The 20,538-nt window shown below is 43.7% G+C and overlaps 1 protein-coding gene across 1 annotated transcript in view; it reads left to right on the top strand.

Annotated features, from left to right (window-relative positions):
- The window catches only part of LOC141134934 (uncharacterized), an 86,458-nt gene that overhangs the window by 14,787 nt on the left and 51,133 nt on the right, over nucleotides 1–20,538 (top strand). The window contains exons 3-4 of the mRNA XM_073624366.1: nucleotides 1,936–2,043; nucleotides 14,467–14,505. Of these exons, the coding sequence (XP_073480467.1) occupies nucleotides 1,936–2,043; nucleotides 14,467–14,505 (147 nt within the window). The remainder of the gene's footprint in view (nucleotides 1–1,935; nucleotides 2,044–14,466; nucleotides 14,506–20,538) is intronic.

Here is a 20,538-nt window from a genome sequence, read left to right as displayed (position 1 = left end):
TTATACTCCCATGTGTTCTACACTTTATACCTATTTTGCGGTATAGGATCGAGATGCCATATCTAGGGTCTCTTTCCTAATACACCTGGCAGACTAGAAAGTCTGGAGGTCATTTCCATTATTGTAAATACTGTTCTGATATTTTAACAATCAACATGTATGTGTATATAGATAAAATTTATGGGTTATACTACCACTATTAATTCTTGTTCTTATCTTACTAATAATGGTCCTATTGCATCTTAATAAACAGATTTATACTTTTACTATTGATAGTTGGTTGTCCCTGAGACTGTGTACTTTATACATGCGTAGGTGTATTTAGGATCTTATCCAGGGGTTACATTACCCCTGTCATTCATTGATCTTATCTTGCCGATTATGGTCCTATTGTACTATTGTACTTATATAAGCAATTATAATATTGATAGCTGGTTGTCCCTGAGACTGCGTGCTTCATATAAAGTCCCATCTGTTCCCACTGTCCTCCCCCTTCCCTGTTACTCCCATTAGATAGGGATGGAGATATATGACCTAAATTGTCTTTACCTCATATGAAGTCCCAAACAATCGCTTTGTTTTCAATTATATTATGATAATGAAATAACATGTGATATGTACATATACAGTTATAGTGGAATATTATTATATGATCTAATATGATGTGATATATTTATAGATATATACAGTATGGCAGAGTGTTGCCCTGCCAGGGTCTAGAAGGAAGTTGTGACCCAGAATTCTCAACCGGAAGGGTTGAGGGTCTCCAGGGAGCTTGTAACACGAAGAGGAAACTGACCTTTCAGTTTCCTGAGTGTTTTGCAAAGTCCACTTGGGACCTGGAGCTCGGGGATTTCTGAGAGATCTGGTTGGGATGAAATCCCTAGTCCTGGGTCCTGATTTTGAGAACAGCCAGCATACTGATTGGTCAGGTGTTTGTTGGGCTTTTAGTACCATGTTTCCCCAAAAATAAGCCCGGGTCTTATATTAATTTTGGCAAGAAAAGACACAGTAGGGCTTAGGTCTTTCCATGTAATGTGCTGTCTTCTCTCCCCCTCTCTCTCCCTGCCTGACAGGAATCCCCAGTGTGTTAAAATGCTTGTAAAATCCTATTAACCACTTTATTACAATAGTATATAATGTACAATGTGTGTGTTTCTGTAATATAATTGTGCCAAATACCTTATATATTTATAGCGCCACTCTGCGCTTCTGTGACCCGCTGGAACTCTCTTCCCCACATTTATATTACAGAAACACACACGTTGTACATTATATACTACTGTAATAGAGTGGATTATAGAATTTTACAAGCATTTTAAACTAGGGCTTATTTTTGGGGTAGGTCTTATATTGCAGCCCTCCTGGAAAATAACGCTAGGTCTTATATTCGAGGAAACGTGGTAGTAACCTGACCATGGTTCTGGGCTCTACCCTGGCAGATAGGAAGTCTGGCCAGGAGTCAGGAGGGTTCCACTAGGGGGAGCCAGTGCAGCAAGAAGCTGCTAGCTGTGTGCACCAAGTTGGTCGGGGAAATAGTCTGTAGGAGACAGACAAGGGTCTGGCGTAAGGCCAGAGCAGCAGTGCTGCAAGTGAGAGCCAACTAGGCTGAATGTCGCTTTGTTGATGGAAAAGGGGATGCTGAAACCCCTGTGAGGGAAAACTATGTTTGTTTGCTGAACTTGCTTTTAATAAAAATGGGCAAACAAAGCCCTTAAAAAGAAGAAACAGTGAGTGGCGGTGTCCTTACAGCTCTACATTTGACGCTAGTCCTTTACAACAGGTATAGTAGAAGATTACGGATTTGTATGAAGGGAATGAGCACACAGATGATCCAGGATGAATATAAAATGTCTTTACATGAGATAAGAATTCTGAAGGATTATTATACAGGCTGATACACGCAGGATTATTCACTATCCTCTCTGTCTGTAGAGATTCCGCCTGCCAAGAATACACACCGGGTGATACTGATCCTGGGGATCCTCCTGATATTGGCCTTCATGACTTTGGTCACTCTCACAACTTTCCTGTTCATTTCCTGTGAGTATCTTGGGAAATTTATCTGTGAATATTTTTTTGGGATATTGGGGGTTGGATTTGGCATCTGAACTTTGATTACGTTCATAAACTTACCCCTTAATCAGAATCTGCGGTGTCCAACTCATCACTAACATCACTAAAAAATTATAAAAGGCAAATATAAAAAACGTAAATCTGTAAATGCTGAGTGAGAAATTAGCTAGTTTTTGCCCTTTATAATTTAATACATTTTTACTGAGAGTTTGCATAAAAAAAAGTATACAAACGTTGGTATATCAATACAAGAAATAGGTTCCCAGGTGTCCACACTGAGAGGCGCAAGCCCGCACCCGGAGAACCTTACAAGTTGCGTAACATACTTTTAACAAGAGGAAAATTCATGAAAACTTAACAAGTAACACAACTGAGAAGAAAATAAAACAAATAAAATAAATAGTATGGGTCAGAGGTTACCACCTATGATTGAAATCATGTCATTAGGTATGGTTTGATCGAACTACCTGATATTTTGTTTGTTGTACCATTCTACCCAAGGGCTCCATATGTCAGTTGCAACAGTTAGAGAATTTGAAGCTAGTGCATACATTTGCTCATATGAATAATACTGTTGAATAGGGATGAGCTTCGAGTTCGAGTAGAACTCATGTTCGACTCGAACATCGGCTGTTTGCCAGTTCGCCGAACAGCGAACAATTTGGGGTGTTCGTGGCAAATTCGAAAGCCGAGGAACATCCTTTAAAAGTCTATGGGAGAAATCAAAAGTGCTAATTTTAAAGGCTTATATGCAAGTTATTGTCATAAAAAGTGTTTGGGGACCTGGGTCCTGCCCCAGGGGACATGTATCAATGCAAAAAGAATTTTTAAAAACGGCCGTTTTTTCGGGAGCAGTGATTTTAAAGTGGTGTTCCACCCAAAAAAAAAAAAATCCATGACTGTGCCTAAAAAAAAAAATTAAAAAAAAAAACATTTGGAAATTTGTTTTTTTTTTTACTTACCTCTAAATGCCTGTTGCTAGGGGGTCCCTCGTAGTCTGCCTCTTCCAGTGCCTGGGCTGGTGACATCACTTCCCCCTCGGCACAGGAAGGGCTCGGCTCTGCTCCCTCCCTCCTGTCAATCATCTGGGACCCATTACAGGTCCCAGGTGAGTGAGCGGCCAATCACAGCCCGGCGCCCACAGTTGCAATGCCGGCGCCGCTGAACGGAGGGGGAGATGAGCGGGGCTTCGATCCCCCGCATCGCTGGACCCTGGGACAGGTAAGTGTTCAATTAAAAGTCAGCAGCTGCAGTATTTGTAGCTGCTGACTTTTAATTTTTTTTTTGATGGGCCCTCCTCTTTAATAATGCTTAAAGTGAAACAATAAAAGTGTAATATTCCTTTAAATTTCGTACCTGGGGGTGTCTATAGTGTGCCTGTAAAGGGGCGCATGTTTCTTCTTTCTTCTATCTTCTATCTTCTTTCTTCTATCTTCCTTTGGTTTCTTCCTCCATCTTCTTCTTCTTCTGGTTCTTCTGGTTTCCTCCTCCGGTGTTCTCGTCCGGCATCTTCCTCCGCGGCGCCGGCGTCTTCTTCCCTTCATCTTCTGGGCCGCTCCGCATGCAGCATGGTGGGAGGCTCCTGATGTGTGACGCTTCTCCTCTTCTGACGGTTCTTAAATAATGGAGAGTGGGGCCACCCGGTGACCCCGCCCCCCTCTGACGCACGGGGACTTGATGGGGACTTCCCTGTGGCATTCCCCGTGACGTCAGAGGGGGCAGACAGGGAAGTCACCATGCGTCAGAGGGGGGCGGGGTCACCGGGTGGCCCTGCCCTCCGTTATTTAAGAACCTGTCAGAAGAGGAGAAGCGTCACACAGCGGGAGCCTCCCACCATGCTGGATGCGGAGCAGCCCAGAAGACGAAGGGAAGAAGACACCGGCGCCGCAGAGGAAGATGCCGGGCGAGAACACTGGAGGAAGAACCAGAAGAACCAGAATAAGCAAAAGAAGAAGAAGATGGAGGAAGAAACCGAAGGAAGATAGAAGAAAGAAGAAAGAAGAAGCATTCAAATAAAGGAATTGTGAAAAACTGTCTCTTGTCATTTTTAACATTTTTGACAGTTTTTTGTGAAATGGTAGGGGTACAGTACCCCCTTACCATTTCACACAGGGTGGAGGGCCGGGATCTGGGGGTCCCCTTGTTAAAGGGGGCTTCCAGATTCCGATTATCCCCCCGCCCGCAGACCCCACAACCACCGGGCAAGGGTTGTGGGGTTGTGGCCCTTGTTCCCATCAACATGGGGACAAGGTGTTTTGGGGGGCTACCCCAAAGCACCCTCCCAATGTTGAGGGCATGTGGCCTGGTATGGTTCAGGAGGGGGGGCGCGCTCTCCCATCCCCCCTCTTTTTCTGCGGCTTGCCAGGTTGCATGCTCGGATAAGGGTCTGGTATGGATTTTTGGGGAGACCCCATGCCATTTTTTTTTTAAATTTTGGCGCGGGGTTCCCCTTAAAATCCATACCAGACCTGAGGGTCTGGTATAGATTTTGAGGGGGACCCCATGCCTTTTTTTTTTTTAAATTTTGGCCGGGGTTCCCCTTAATATCCATACCAGACCTGAAGGGCCTGGTATGAAATTTAGGGGGACCCCCCACGTCTTTTTTTTTTTTTATTTGGTTCGGGGTTCCCCTGTGGGGAATTCCCATGCCGTTTTTATCAATGAACTTTTATGTGTATTGTCGGACCAGCAATTCATTAATAGCCGCGAGTAGTTTTAAATGACTTTTTTACCTTTGAAATGTCATTTTGCTGTCAGACTGTTCTAAACACGGGACGCGCCCCTTTACAGGCATACTATAGACACCCCCCAGGTACTAGATTTAAAGGAATATTAAACTTTTATTGTTTGACTTTAAGCATTATTAACATCACTGCTCCCGAAAAAACGGCCGTTTTTAAAACTTTTTTTTGCATTGATCCATGTTTTTATGACAATAACTTGCATATAAGCCTTTAAAATGAGCACTTTTGATTATTCATGTTCGTGTCCCATAGACTTTAACGGTGTTCGCGTGTTCGAACAAATTTTTTGCCTGTTTGCATGTTCTGGTGCGAACCGAACAGGGGGGTGCTCGGCTCATCCCTACTGTTGAACTAGGTTTACCACTTCATCTACTGCAAGGACCAAGGGAGACTGTCTTACCAGTGCTAGTCTGGCAGCTAATAGAACGTTGACCACTACATTTTTCAAGGGGTTGGGGATTTTTTCTATATCTAAATTCAACAAGGCCAATCCAGGGGATATTTGCAATGGTATAGCAGTGATTTTGTATATTAGGTGAAAAAATATGAGGCCAGAATTTGGCCAAAGATTTACATGACCATAGAAGATGGAATAATGTGCCTACTTGTCCACAATTTCTCCAGCAAAGGTTGGACGTATGAGGGTAAAATTTGGATAAGCGGTAGGGTGTTGGGCACCATCTTAGATTCATTTTGTGCATTAATTCCCAGAGATTAGCATTCCTAGAATAGGTATATGTTGCTGATATGGCGTGGTGCCATTGATCAAGAATATAGACTGTGCTAATATCTTTTTCCCAGGCCATAAATGTGTCAGTTTTAATAAGGCCGAGTTTACCACCACATAAAGCATATATAAGGGAGATACCCCCTTTTACTGTATCTGGTTTAAAAAAAATGATGCAATGCTACTAGGAAGGGTACAATAAGGGCTTGCTTCACTGATAGTGACAGCTCTTTGTATCTCATATTGAGAGTTGACAGCAACAGATTCCAAATGCAAATAGCACACTTGAAATAAATTCTGGACCTTTTATCTGCTCCTTGTAAATGGGATAATGAGGGAATAACACACACCTGGCCATGGAACAGCTGAGCAGCCAATTGTCCCATTCATTTTGGTCCCTTAAAAAGTGGGAGGCACATATACAAACTGTTGTAATTCCTACACCGTTCACCTGATTTGGATGTAAATACCCTCAAATTAAAGTTGAAAGTCTGCAGTTAAAGCACATCTTGTTTTGTTTCATTTCAAATCCATTGTGGTGGTGTATAGAGCCAAAAAGATTAGAATTGTGTCGCTGTCCCAATATTTATGGACCTGACTGTATAGCTAGTGAGACTTTTTGGGTCATTGGCTGTATCCAAGACCGTTTATTGTTAAAATTTCTTCTTATTACTATAATAATTGCCGTGGAGCCAAAGTTACACCCTTATCAGTTTTGATAATACCTTCTGTTCATTTTTCTACTCTTGTTAATAGTTACAAGACTATTCGTGGATTATTTCTGCTTGGATAGCATTTTGATCTGCAACTCTCCCACCACCCGACAAAATTATGTAAATCATGAATTTTAAGAGATAAAACTAACTTCTGTTAAGCCTACAACTGGTCTACAGATCATCTTTGCCATTAGTAATAGACCACGGTCTATACTTATACAGGCATTGTGATATAACTTGTGCTAAAAATCTCTTAGCCCTTACTTACCTTTCCCATCTTACCTAGAACCCCCCACTTTTTTTTCTCTTTTAACATGGCCTACTCTGAATTAGGTAAATGCCCCACGATATTTTCACACAACACCAAAGGCCTTAACATACCTGAAAAAAGGTCCTAACTACTAAGGGAAATCTCTAAACCCAAACCCAAAATTTTGTTCCTACAGGAAACTCATTTTAAAAAGAATAATAGTTCGGAAACTCATTTTAATTTCCAAAACTAAATATTAATTATTTCACAAAAGTACTCCATACCACTAACCCTCTGGCTAAGACAAAAGGTGCTGTAGTACTGCGGAGTAAAAACTCTAATTTTTCAGTCACAGAGCAGCATGCTGATCCGGAAAGTAGATTCCTCTTCATAAAGGGGACATTGAATGGACAATTGACGTTGCGAACATGTATTTCCCTAATAAAGCACATGTTTCTTTTTGCCAGAGGGTTATAGACAAATGGAAGTGGTTCTCAGCTGGTATAGTGATACTTGGTGGAGACTTCAATATCCCACTAAACCCTCTCCAAGACACCTCTAACAGTCAAACTTCTTGTTGTATATAGAACACTTAAATGTATTAAATCCATGTTGAGTTCTTTGATGTTAGTGGACACATGGAGACTTCTAAATCCCTCAGAGAAAGATTTAACATTTTCTTCGACACCACAATAAAAATATTCCAGCCCAGAATAGACTACATCTTTATAACACAAAGGGACCTTGACTTGTTGACAGAAGCCAAAATAGGGTTTCAGTTAGTTTCTTATCATGCCCCCATCGCCAAAACCTTGTCCCAACCTGACAACCAAACTACAGCCTGTAATTGGAGATTAAATCCCACCTTACTCCTAAAACCAGATGTACTCAATCAGATTATGGAATCCATTAAGACATACTTTGATTTAATTAGCAATAAGGAAACCTTCCCACTCATAACCTGGGAAGCACAGAAATGTGTGATAAGAGGTGAATTTATTAAATGGGGTGCACGGCTTAAAAAAGAATCCAATCAAAAAATCCTAACTCTCTCTACCACTATATGTCGTTTAACCACTTGCTTACTGGGCACTTAAACCCCCCTCCTGTTCAGACCAATTTTCAGCTTTCAGTGCTCTCACACTTTGAATGACAATTACTCAGTCATGCAACAGGCTACCCAAATGATTTTTTGTTCTTTTTTCCATACAAATAGAGCTTTCTCTTGGTGGTATTTGATCACCTGTGGTTTTTTTATTTTTTGCGCTATAAATGAAAAAAGACCGAAACATTTGAAAAAAAAACAAATTTTTCTTAATTTCTGTGATAAAATTTTGCAAATTGTTAATTTCTCTTCATAAATTTTGGCCACAATTTATACTGCTACATAACTGTGGTAAAAATAACCCAAAATTAGTGGAAATTATTTGGTCTGTGTGAAAGTTTTAGAGTCTACAAGCTATGGTGCAAATCATAAAAAATGTATCACATCTGATGTACTGGTGGCCTATCTCATTTCTTGAGACCCTAACAAGCCAGAAAAGTACAAATGCCCCCCAAATTACCCTTTTTGGAAAGTAGACATTTCAAGGTATTTAGTAAGAGGCATGGTGAGTTATTTGAAGTTGTAATTTTTTTTCCCACAATTCTTTGCAATATTAAGATTTTTATTTTTTTATTTTTTCACAAAATTGTCATTGTAATAGCTTATTTCTCTCACATGGCATGTGCATACCGCAAATGACACCCCAAAATACATTCTGCTACTCCTCCTGAGTATAATGATACCACATGTGTGGGATTTTTTCACTGCCTGGCCACATACAGAGGCCCAACATGCAGGGAGCGCCATCAGGTGTTCTAGGAGCATAAATTACACATCTCATTTCTCATACACCTATTACACTTTTGAAGGCCCTGGAGCACCAGGACAATAGAAACACCCACAAAATGACCCCATTTTGGAAAGCTAACACCCCAACGTATAATCTATGAGGCATAATGAGTCTTTTGAATGGTTCATTTTTTTCCCAAAATTTTTGGAAAATGTGGAAAAAAATGAAAACGCTTTTTTTACACAAAGATGTCAGTTTATAAGATATCTCCAACACATAGCATTTAGATAGCAAAAATGACACCCCAAAATACATTCTGCTACTCCTCCTGAGTATGGCGATACCACTAGTGTCAGACTTCTACACGGCCTGACCACATACAGAGATCCAACATGCAAGGAACACAGTCAGGTGTTCTAGGGACACATAGCATGCACATACCAAGAATTACACCCCAAAATACATTATGCTAAGCAAAGCGTAAACAAAAGATTACCTGTGGTTGTAGTAGCGCAGTTGTATACAGGAGGATAGCACTGGTCCAGGCAGCAGGCAGGGACTTGGTCAGCAACGGCGAACACAATTGTCCAGGCAGCAGGCAGGGATTCTGTCCATATACAGTCCAGGGTTAGTGCAGGCAGAGATATTGTCAGAAGTGCCATAAATATTGGTCCTGGTAGTGGCAGGAACATGTGGTGTGGTCAGTGGAACAGGCAGGGACATAATGGCAGTAAGTCCTACAGGAAGCAGGCAGAAGTAGGGCCTCGTTCAGGACAGAATGGGGACAGGGGTAGAGGCTTCTTCCACCCAAATCTCTTTAAAGCCTCCGAGTCTCAAGACCCTAATCTAGGAATGATAAAACAAAAAAATTGTTTTCTTCATCCACTAGAACGCCTTCGTTTGGCAGGCCGAATATCTTCCTCCTCTGAGTCACTCAGTGTTCCACTACTGAGGACTGGCTCATAATTTACGTCCAACTCAGAATCGGAGTTGGAAATGGAATCCGAACAACAGAGCTCCCTGTTGCTCTCGTCGGCCTGGGAAAGTATCTGGTATGCCTCCTCGGCGGAAAAGCCTCTTTTGGACATGCTTGCTGGTGGTGATGCGACTACACAGGTGTGTGCTAAGCCTGCACTGATGGGCACTGATGAGGCGGTACTGATGAGCACAGATGGGCACTGAGGTGGCACAGAGGGGCACTGATGAGGTGGCACAGAGGGGCACTGATGAGGTGGCACAGAGGGGCACTGATGAAGTGGAACAGATGTGCACTGATGAGGTGGCACAGATGTACACTGATGAGGTGGCACTGATGAGGCTGCACAGATGTGCACTGATGAGGCAGCACAGATGTGCACTGATGAGGCAGCACAGATGTGCACTGATTACACAGATGTGCACTGATTACACAGATGTGCACTGATGAGGTGGCACAGATGGGCACTGATGAGATGGCACAGATGGGCACTGATGAAGCTGCACAGATGGGCACTGATTGATTACACAGATGTGCACTGAGGAGGCACAGATGGGGACTGATTTATGGCACAGATATGCACTGATGAGATGGCACTGATGAGATGGCACAGATGGGCACTGAGGTGGCACAGATGGGCACTGATGAGGTGGCACAGATGGGCACTAATGTGGTGGAACAGATGGGCACTGATGAGGCGGAACAGATGTGCACTGATTGCACAGATGTGCACTGATGAGGCAGCACAGATGTGCAGTGATTACACAGATGTGCACTGATGAGGTGGCACATATGGGCACTGATGAAGCTGCACAGATGGGCACTGATTGATTGCACAGATGTGCACTAAGGTGGCACAGATAGGCACTGATTTATTAGACAGATATGCTCTCATCGGCCTGGGAAAGTATCTGGTATGCCTCCTCGGCGGAAAAGCCTCTTTTGGACATGCTTGCTGGTGATGATGCGACTACACAGGTGTGTGCTAAGCCTGCACTGATGGGCACTGATAAGGCGGTACTGATGAGCACAGATGGGCACTGAGGTGGCACAGAGGGGGACTGATGAGGTGGCACAGAGGGGCACTGATGAGGTGGCACAGAGGGGCACTGATGAGGTGGAACAGATGTGCACTGATGAAGTGGAACAGATGTGCACTGATAAGGTGGCACTGATGAGGCTGCACAGATGTGCACTGATGAGGCAGCACAGATGTGCACTGATTACACAGATGTGCACTGATGAGGTGGCACAGATGGGCACTGATGAGACGGCACAGATGGGCATTGATGAAGCTGCACAGATGGGCACTGATTTATTGCACAGATGTGCATTGAGGCGGCACAGATGGGGACTGATTTATGGCACAGATATGCACTGATGAGGTGGCACTGGTGAGATGGCACAGATGGGCACTGAGGTGGCACAGATGGGCACTGATGAGGCGGAACAGATGGGCACTGATGAGGCAGAACAGATGTGCACTGATTGATTGCACAGATGTGCACTGATGAGGCAGCACAGAAGTGCACTGATTACACAGATGTGCACTGATGAGGTGGCACAGATGGGCACTGATGAGATGGCACAGATGGGCACTGATGAAGCTGCACATATGGGCACTGATTTATTGCACAGATGTGCACTGAGGCAGCACAGATGGGGACTGATTTATGGCACAGATATGCACTGATGAGGTGGCACTGATGAGATGGCACAGATGGGCACTGAGGTGCACAGATGGGCACTGATAAGGTGGCACAGATGGGCAGTGATGAGGCGGAACAGATGTGCACTGATTGATTGCACAGATGTGCACTGATGAGGTGGCACAGATGTGCACTGATGAGGCAGCACATATGTGCACTGATTACACAGATGTGCACTGATGAGGTGGCACAGATGGGCACTGATGAAGCTGCACAGATGGGCACTGATTGATTGAACAGATGTGCACTGAGGTGGCACAGATAGGCACTGATTTATGGCACAGATATGCACTGATGAGGTGGCACTGATGAGATGGCACAGATGGGCACTGATGAGGTGGCACAGATGGGCACTGATGAGGTGGAACAGATGGGCACTGATGAGGCGGAACAGATGTGCACTGATTGATTGCACAGATGTGCACTGATGAGGTGGCACAGATGTGCACTGATGAGGTGGTACAGATGGGCACTGATGAGGTGGCACAGATGGGCACTGATGAGGCGGCACAGATGTGCACTGATTGCACAGATGTGCACTGATGAGGCGGCATAGATGGGCACTGATTGGCACAGGTGGGCACCGATGAGGTGGCACAGGTGGGCACCAATGAGGTGGCACAGGTGGGCACTGATTGCAGATGTGCACAGATATCCGGAAACTGATCACCAATGGCACAGATGGGCACAGGTAGGCACAGGTGAGCACAGATTGGCGCAGGTGGGCCCCGATTGACAAAGGTGGTCACCGATTGGCACAGGTGGGCACTGATTGGCACAGATCCCACTGTACTGATGGGGCACTGTTTGGGCACAGTTTGGGCACTTTTATCACTGTAAATAATGTTGTTTCACTCACTGAAGCACAGATCGCTGTCAGATCCTCTCTCTCTCCTCACACGCCGTCTCTGTGTGAGGAGAGAGAGCCGGTATGAGAGATGATCTCATATGTTTACATTTGAGATCATCTCTCATTGGCACCACCGATCGCGCTGTAAACGGCCGCTGTGAATGGCCGTTTACCGCGATCTGTGACTGGCTGTGTCCAAGGGACACGGCCAGCACAGAATTTCCCCGACGCATGCTCGTGAGCGCGCACGGGGAACGAGGGAAGGGGAGGACGTCCCATGACGGCCTCTCGGAGATTGAGGTCCACGCTGTAGCCATCATTCGGCTATGGCCCGGACCTCAAGTGGTTAAAGAAACTACATAAACAAAAGCTTTCAGTGGCTACAGCCTCTGAACTATTGGATGCCAGGAAAGAACTACAATCCATATTGGAGAACAAATCAAGACGTTCGCTGTTCCTCAAAAAACATCTCTACTACGAACATGACAACGAGCGGAAAGTATTTAGCCAGAGCCTTAAAAGACTCCAAATAATTCAAAAACATACACTGTATACATTCGAGAACAGAGACCTTAGAATATTCAACAGACAAAATAGCAGCACAATTTCATGATTACTACTCTAAACTTTATGACCTTCCATCAATTCATAAACTGAACAAACTACTTGGAGATAGGAGCCATATCATCAGGGAATTTTTAAAACAAAGTACCCTCCCAACACTACAACTAGAGGAAATGGAGAAACTAGATCTCCCGATACAAGAAGTTGAACTTTTACAGGCAATTAAAGAACCTTAACCGGGGAGGAGTCCGGGACCGGACGGCCTGACCTCCCAGTATTCCAAATTATTCACTGAAAATTTAAAAACCCCTCTCCTTGCAAACTTTAACTCTTTAAATAATCAACAAAAAATTTCTGAATCATTTCTACAAGCACATATTACAGTGATCTCGAAGACAACTAAAGACCCCAAGGATTGTTCAAGCTACAGACCAATCTAATTATTGAACATTGTTATAAAGCTTCTTACAAAATATTAGCAACTCATCTTAGATCCCTTCTACTAAAGCTCAACTTGCAAACATGTAGGCCTTCCAAACAAAATGATGTCCTGGATCTCCACTCTCTACGCATCCCCAACGGCAAAAATCAAAATTAACAGGACTTTTTTCGATATCATAAAAATGTTAAATGGTACCAGACAGGGTTGCCCCCTCTCCCCATTACTATTCATCATTTCATTTGAACCCTTTATCCATTTAGTCAACCAAGACACCTCCATCAATGGCTTTAAAATTGCAGAAAGGGAATTTAATTCAGCATCATATGCCGATGACCTCTTGTCATTAGCATATTCTGTGATGATTTTTAGGTGACAGGTTCTCTTTAATGAGACATGCAGGGTCTAAAAGATGGGCTTCACTGAATGTATCGCAATGCAGGTGGCATTGCAGTACATCCCTTCCTGGCTTTACTAGCCAGGAAAAGTGACAGAAGACCCGAAAGTGATGTCATACACATCACTTTCCGGGTCACAGCAAGATGGGGACGGAAGCAATATCTGTACCTCGCAGTGTGCAATCAGTACCGATCACTCACTGTGTTCATTCAGGATGGTGAGCCCCCCCGCTCACCATCTTGAAATAACCCGACTGTGTGCCCTCAGCACCTACTGGTGGAAGAGGAGAGGAGGGAAAACTGCAGCACTGTGGGGGAAAGGGGCACATAATGGTCCCAGACAACAGGGGGAAGAGGGCACAGATACTAGAACTGATCCTCCTGTAGTGCATCCGGAGGAAGAACAGAAAAGTAGAAGCCAACAGCACTGCACAAAAATCACAAGTGTTGACAATAAGGCAGTACTGCTGGATCTCATGTTCAGCAGTTGCCAGGTGCCTGGGCCCCCCTTTTGAACTGATGAGGCCTGGGCCCAGTACAGGAGGGCTGGCTGTACTGCCTTATCAGTGGCACTGCCCCCTGCTGTCAGGTCTGTACGACGTACAGACCTGGCAGTGATATGGAAGAACTCAAAGATATAAAGTGTAAGTCTCCATGAATAAATTCCTAACTTATCGTAAGATACAGCAGCAGTATAATTATTTGAGAAAGTCTCCGCCTTTGACCTCCAGTTTATGATTTTGACTAATTAGTGGCAGACATTTGACTGTGTCATCTCTGGCCCGGCATCTTAGTTAGTCCAAGACATAGATGGTGACCCTGGATGATGTCTGAACAAAGATGGCTCTGTCTTTCTGGACAGAGAAGCTGGTGAGGACATTATCAGGGAAAGTTTTGTGTTGTCTGTGAGAGGTCATAAATACCTGGAGGGGTTACACTGACACATTACTCAGAATGGTGCACCTACCATGAAAATATATAACAGGTCAACTTCAAAATTCCAAAAAGATTAAATGTTATTCGATGGGGCCTTATAATGACCACTGTGAAGATGGACAACAACCAGACCAAGTCTGTGCAATCTGGGGACCATATCTTTATATTTTTAAACTGTATTTGGTGTATGTGAGTCCCCCAACATCAAAGAATCTTATCTGACATGGTTTTCTATTTTCTCCTCAGATAAAAGTATCAGTGAGGAAATGTCACAGATGAGGAATGGTGAGTGTATAATGATCTCAATGGTTATGTCACAATGCATTTTGTGGGTTCCATATATTCCACTTCCTCAGGCTCTGTGAAACACTTGGCGGGGTCTCGGGGATTATCCCTTTAACATAAAAAATGATACCGTTCTATTAGCCCTCTTCTATTGTCCCACAATAGATAGTGGGTGATCCTTAGGGAGGACAGAGGCTATATAGCTGCATATCACAACCTTACTCACTATCCAGTAAACCATCTTGTAGTATATGTGTTACCTTGGTAAGGCAAGGGCACGGCATAAGGGATGAGATCCACCCTGCTACTGTCATCCAGGACCATGAGGTCATCTGATGTACCTTCAACAAAGGAGGTATCTATTCTCAGAGTAGGGTAGGAAAGCCAATGTTATACTGTGAAACAAGTGATTTTTTTTATTTCAAAACATTGTGGATCTGTAAACAGGCCATGCATGGCACCAGGGCCGCTCTTATGCCCTGTACACACGGTCGGACTTTCCGACGGAAAATGTGCGATCGGAGCATGTTGTCAGAAATTCCGACCGTGTGTGGGCTCCATCGGACATTTTCCACCGGATTTTCCGACACACAAAGTTTGAGAGCAGGCTATACAATTTTCCGACAACAAAATCCGATCACGTCAATTCAAGACATGTGTGGCCAATTCCAGCGCACGAAGTGCCACGCATGCTCAGAATAAATTCCGAGACGGAACTGCTCGGTCTGGTAAAATTAGCGTTCGGAATAGATATAGCATTATTGTCAGGCTGCAATGTTTAAAATTGTTTAATGCAGAGCACTCTGTTCTCCTTTATAATGCTAGAAGAATTAAGTATTTTTGCTGATCATATTCACAGAGACTTCTCACAAACTTCTTTCTTTATTATTTATTGTGATTTCATCAATATATTTTGATTTGTCACATCTGACAAAAAAGATATATGTTTTTTTTTTGTTTGTATTTTTTTCAAGCCTTAACTTGTTTTTATTTTTTTTTTGTTTTTTCTTTTACTCCGAATATTTTTGGGTGTGTTTTGTGTGTCAAGTTACCACAACACCATTGTTATCTTGTATTATTTAATCTCAAGGAGATTGCTTGGTGTTGGTGTCTCTTGTTAATTTCACATTGTATTTTAGAAATATACCTGCCACCTCACAAACAAACTGTCCTTTTTGAAGGAAAACACACATAGGCTAGTATAATTGATACAAAAATTCCTTTTATTATGGGCTCAGAACCAAACAAAGAGGGAGGCAATGCTGGATAAACATCATAAATTGGCGAAGCCTTTGACCCCCAGGGCAGACATCAATTATTTTACAGCAAAATTGGTGGCCTGAGGAGTCCATATCTAAGGGAGTGCAGTCTGGTCCAGAAGTCCAAGAGATCATTAACAGCAGCAGATGACATGTATGTCCCCAGGCTGTGGTCATACAAGAGCCGGCATCTTTTGTCAGACCAGACTGAACCCAGGCCATCACTCTCTGGTCTTCCTTAGACACTTCCTTCCACGCTGTGGCTCTGGTGTTGGAGGTGTGGCAGGAGGAGAAGTAGGACCTGGAGGAGGACCTGGAGGAGGAGGAGGACCATGGGTGAGCTGACAAATGTGGGTTTCACATGTGAGTTGGCCCCTCAACCCCTTATTTAGAGCTTCCAAAATGACAAACTCACATAAGAGTCGTTGACCCTCCTCCATCTGCATCATTTTGCAGGCAGTTAGCTCTTCAAAATCCTCTTCCACACTGTGGGGTGTTCTGAGGGCCTCAGTAGCCTTCCAAAAGAGGCCTATTGCAGCCTCCTCCAGGCTACTCCTCTTCCTGCCACTTTGTCTTTGAAGGTAGAGGGGAGGGACCTGGGTATTGGGCAGCCTGCTTGGCCCGGCCACCTCCTGGCTGAGACTTCCCTGTGTATGAAAAAGGGACATCGTTTTAGTTTTTGCTTCATCAATCACAATCAGAAATTAGTACTCCCAACTAACATCTATTTAACATCATTGATTGGACAACCAGAAATATTTAGAAGAATGCTATACCTGGCTCAAGCTGGGCTCCTCCACATGTTGCTGCCTGGAAGGCCCAGGTTGGGTGTCAGAAGCCTCAGCTGAGGTGGAAAGAAGCGTGAAAGGAAGAGTGGAGAGTGCTGGCCTGGGTTCAGTCTGACCTGCCAGAAAATGCAGCCTGTCGTAGTACCACAGCCTGGGGACATAAATGTCATCTGCAGCTCCTGATCTCTGGGAATCCTGGACCTTCTTGCGCTCCCTTAGATAAGTGCTCCTCATGCCACCAATTAGGATCTTCAAATAGGTGATGTCTGCTGTGGGGATCACCGGCTTCACAAATTGAAGCAATTTATCCAGCGCTGCCTTCCTCTTTGTTTGATTTTTATAATCAGGGTGGTTTACCTGCCACAGACAGGGCAGCTCCCTGAACATATCTATGAAGATTGGCATAAAGTCCTGATCATTGACTAGATCCATTTTCACTGCAAGACACAACACCAGACAAACCCTAATGTCAGCCTAAAGTCTTCTAAACTTGTCTAAATACAGGCCTCAATCTAGAAGCAGTATAGGCCCAAATCACGATCGGCACCTCCGATACTCCTTCCTCCGCTCACAGATCGTACGTACTACGCACGCGTGTTACGCTTTATATATACTGCGCATGCGTGAAACTCCACCCGACCCTGACGTTCTTTCTAGTCTATTCCCTGCCCCTTCTCGTTTGGTGCAGTTGGGGAAGAGCACATGGTGGAGACACAGCAGCTGCGTGCTAATTACAGCAACGAGGAGGAGGAGTAAAGCCCGGAGCCAGAAACGTCTGGATCCAGGAGGAGACAAATTAAGGCCTCAAATATGTCCCTTGGGAAGATGTTGGAGATGGTCGACATAATGAAGAGGGCTGACTATGACGGGAAGTATGGACCTTACCCCAACCCAAATGTCAGAAAGGCCAAGATAATGGCGAAAGTGGTCAAAAGTCTGCACTGGAATTTTGGGGTACGTCGATCCAAGGATCAACTCAGGAAGCGGTGGTCGGACCTCAAATTAAGGAAGCATGAGCAGTACAGAAGTATCAGGAGAGTGCTGCAAAAAAGTAAGTAGTTGTCCTGTGTTCCTATTCTTTATTTTTATTACGTTCGTGCTCCTCCATGTGCTTTTCTTTACTGTTGTACAGTTTAAATTGGCAACTTTCATGTTCATGGGCACATTGTTCGTTCGTATGAAACATTGTGCGTTCGGCCTAGAAAACACCATTGTTTTGGCCATATGCATTTGAATGCATTTTTGCTAGCCTACTTCTCTTAAAATAATTTTGGTGTCTAGATGGCTTTGTAACTAGAATGTAATGCAAGCTAGATTCTGTGTAAGGAGAGGACACTCAGCAGCAGTTTACACATCTGGATGCTGGATCACTAGTGTGGGACACCAGAACACCCTTTTTATTAGGGGGCCCACACAGGTGCTCCAGTGTATACTATGGGGGTGTCTCCATCTGTGAAGCTTGTACAAAATAGGTAAGTATTCAAGCTTGACAAAGGAAAAAAATATTTCTTCATCTTGGAACTCTAAAACAGACAATTGTACCCCACTTCCAAGCAATGTTTCATATTCCTATTTCTGCCATCAAATATCTGTGTGCTAAGTATACCTATTTTTTTTACATAGGGGAGAAAAGACTCGGAGGACACCACTCATCCAGGGAGACCAGGGACCCCCCACCTCAGGAAGAAGGTGAAATCCCCCAAAGTCAACAGGAGGAGGAAGAGGGAGATGTAATCAAAATAGTCACCACAACAGGTGAGTGTCTGCGACCACAGGCTCAGGTAAGAGATGGATGCCGGCATATTTATAATACATGGTATGTTTTTTTTCTATATTTTTAGGTGATCGTGATGTTGTGGATCCAGGTCATTTCACCAGTGAAAGTGCACAGATCCTGATCGGGGAGATCATGGGGTGTAATAGGGACTTTGAAAACATCCAGAAAAACATCAATGATGTTAAAAACAAAATGAAGAACATCATTGATGTTTTCTCTTTCAAAATGTTTTATTGATTTTCCAAAAAGATAAACAATATAAAATAAAGTAAAGTAAAGCAAAACATTACATTACATTCCCCTGTGGGGGGTACAAGATAAGCCTAAAACATAAAGTAAGAATCAAGCAAACATCAGACACATTGACAGGTACCTTAGAAGCTACTGTAACTCTTCCAATTATGTGTTATCTGCCTGACCTGCGGCCAATAATGGGGAGGGGCAAGGAGAGGTTCTGCCAGCACCCCAAAAGGGATCACGCTGTGCCCGGCCGAATCTCAATGAGCCACCAATATTAAATCTTCGCCAGATAGGCCTGGGATCTAGGATAAACAATAAGGTTGCTATGACCTGATTTGCTAGCCCCAAAGGGTGAGACCTCCCAATGCAGGACTAATTGCACTGAAGTCAGGGGAACTTTCCGTGTACCTTAGAGGCCGAATCTCAACGAGCCACCAATATCAAATCTTCGCCAGATAGGCCTGGGATCTAGGATAAACAATAAGGTTGCTATGACCTGATTTGCTAGCCCCAAAGGGTGAGACCTCCCAATGCAGGACTAATTGCACTGAAGTCGGGGGAACTTTCCGTGTACCTTAGAGGGTTCAGCAGAAGGGGGGTGTAAAGAGGGGAGAGGAGTGGAAAAGAGAGGGGGTGGAGAAGAGAGGGAAAAAGTAGAGAGCCTATCAACGGGAGAGGACCACGCGTCCCCCGGTGAACCGAAGAACTTTACGGTTGAACTCCTGGTATAAGGGAAATGCCCATATACTGGGCCCAAGGTTCCCATGTAACTTCAAATTGCGTTTTGGTGTTGTGGAGAATGCTGGAGAGTTTCTCTTGGGACATAATCCAAGATATTTTACGTGTAGCAGCCTTGACGGAAACCTTGGGTTGTTTCCAAGCTTTGGCAATTTTGAGCTTGGCACCAAGGAGGATGAAATGTATTAATTTATGCGTCTGTTTTGGTGTTTTGGGTAAATTTGCATTAACCACTTCAGCCCCGGAAGGTTTTACCCCCTTCCTGACCAGAGCACTTTTTACAATTCGGCACTGCGTCGCTTTAACTGCTAATTGCGCGGTCATGCAATGCTGTACCCAAACGAAATTTGCGTCCTTTTCTTCCCACAAATAGAGCTTTCTTTTGATAGTATTTGATCACCTCTGCCGTTTTTATTTTTTGCGCTATACACGGAAAAAGACCGAAAATTTTGAAAAAAAATGATATTTTCTACTTTTTGTTCTAAAAAAAATCCAATAAACTCAATTTTAGTCATACATCTAGGCCAAAATGTATTCGGCCACATGTCTTTGGTAAAAAAAATGTCAATAAGTGTATATTTATTGGTTTGCGCAAAAGTTATAGCGTCTACAAACTAGGGTACATTTTCTGGAATTTACACAGCCTTTAATTTATGACTGCCTATGTCGTTTCTTGAGGTGCTAAAATGGCAGGGCAGTACAAAACCCCCACAAATGACCCCATTTTGGAAAGTAGACACCCCAAGGAATTTGCTGAGAGGCATGTTGAGCCCATTGAATATTCATTTTTTTTGTCCCAAGTGATTGAACAATGACAAAAAAAAAAAAAAAAAAAAAAAATTACAAAAATTTGTCACTAAATGATATATTGCTCACACAGGCCATGGGCATATGTGGAATTGCACCCCAAAATACATTTAGCTGCTTCTCCTGAGTATGGGGATACCACATGTGTGAGACTTTTTGGGAGCCTAGCCGCGTACGGGGCCCCGAAAACCAATCACTGCCTTCAGGATTTCTAAGGGCGTACATTTTTGATTTTACTCCTCACTACCTATCACAGTTTTGAAGGCCATAAAATGCCCAGATGACATAAAACCCCCCCAAATGACCCCATTTTGGAAAGTAGACACCCCAAGCTATTTGCTTTGAGGCATGTTGAGTCCATGGAATGTTTTATATTTTGACACAAGTTGCGGGAAAGTGACAAATTTTTTTTTTTTTTTTTTTT

The sequence above is a fragment of the Aquarana catesbeiana genome, linkage group LG03 (assembly GCF_042186555.1).
Source record: "Aquarana catesbeiana isolate 2022-GZ linkage group LG03, ASM4218655v1, whole genome shotgun sequence".
NCBI lineage: Eukaryota > Metazoa > Chordata > Amphibia > Anura > Ranidae > Aquarana > Aquarana catesbeiana.
Note: the sequence above shows the minus strand (reverse complement) of the source record. Positions and strands in the feature narration are given on the sequence as shown.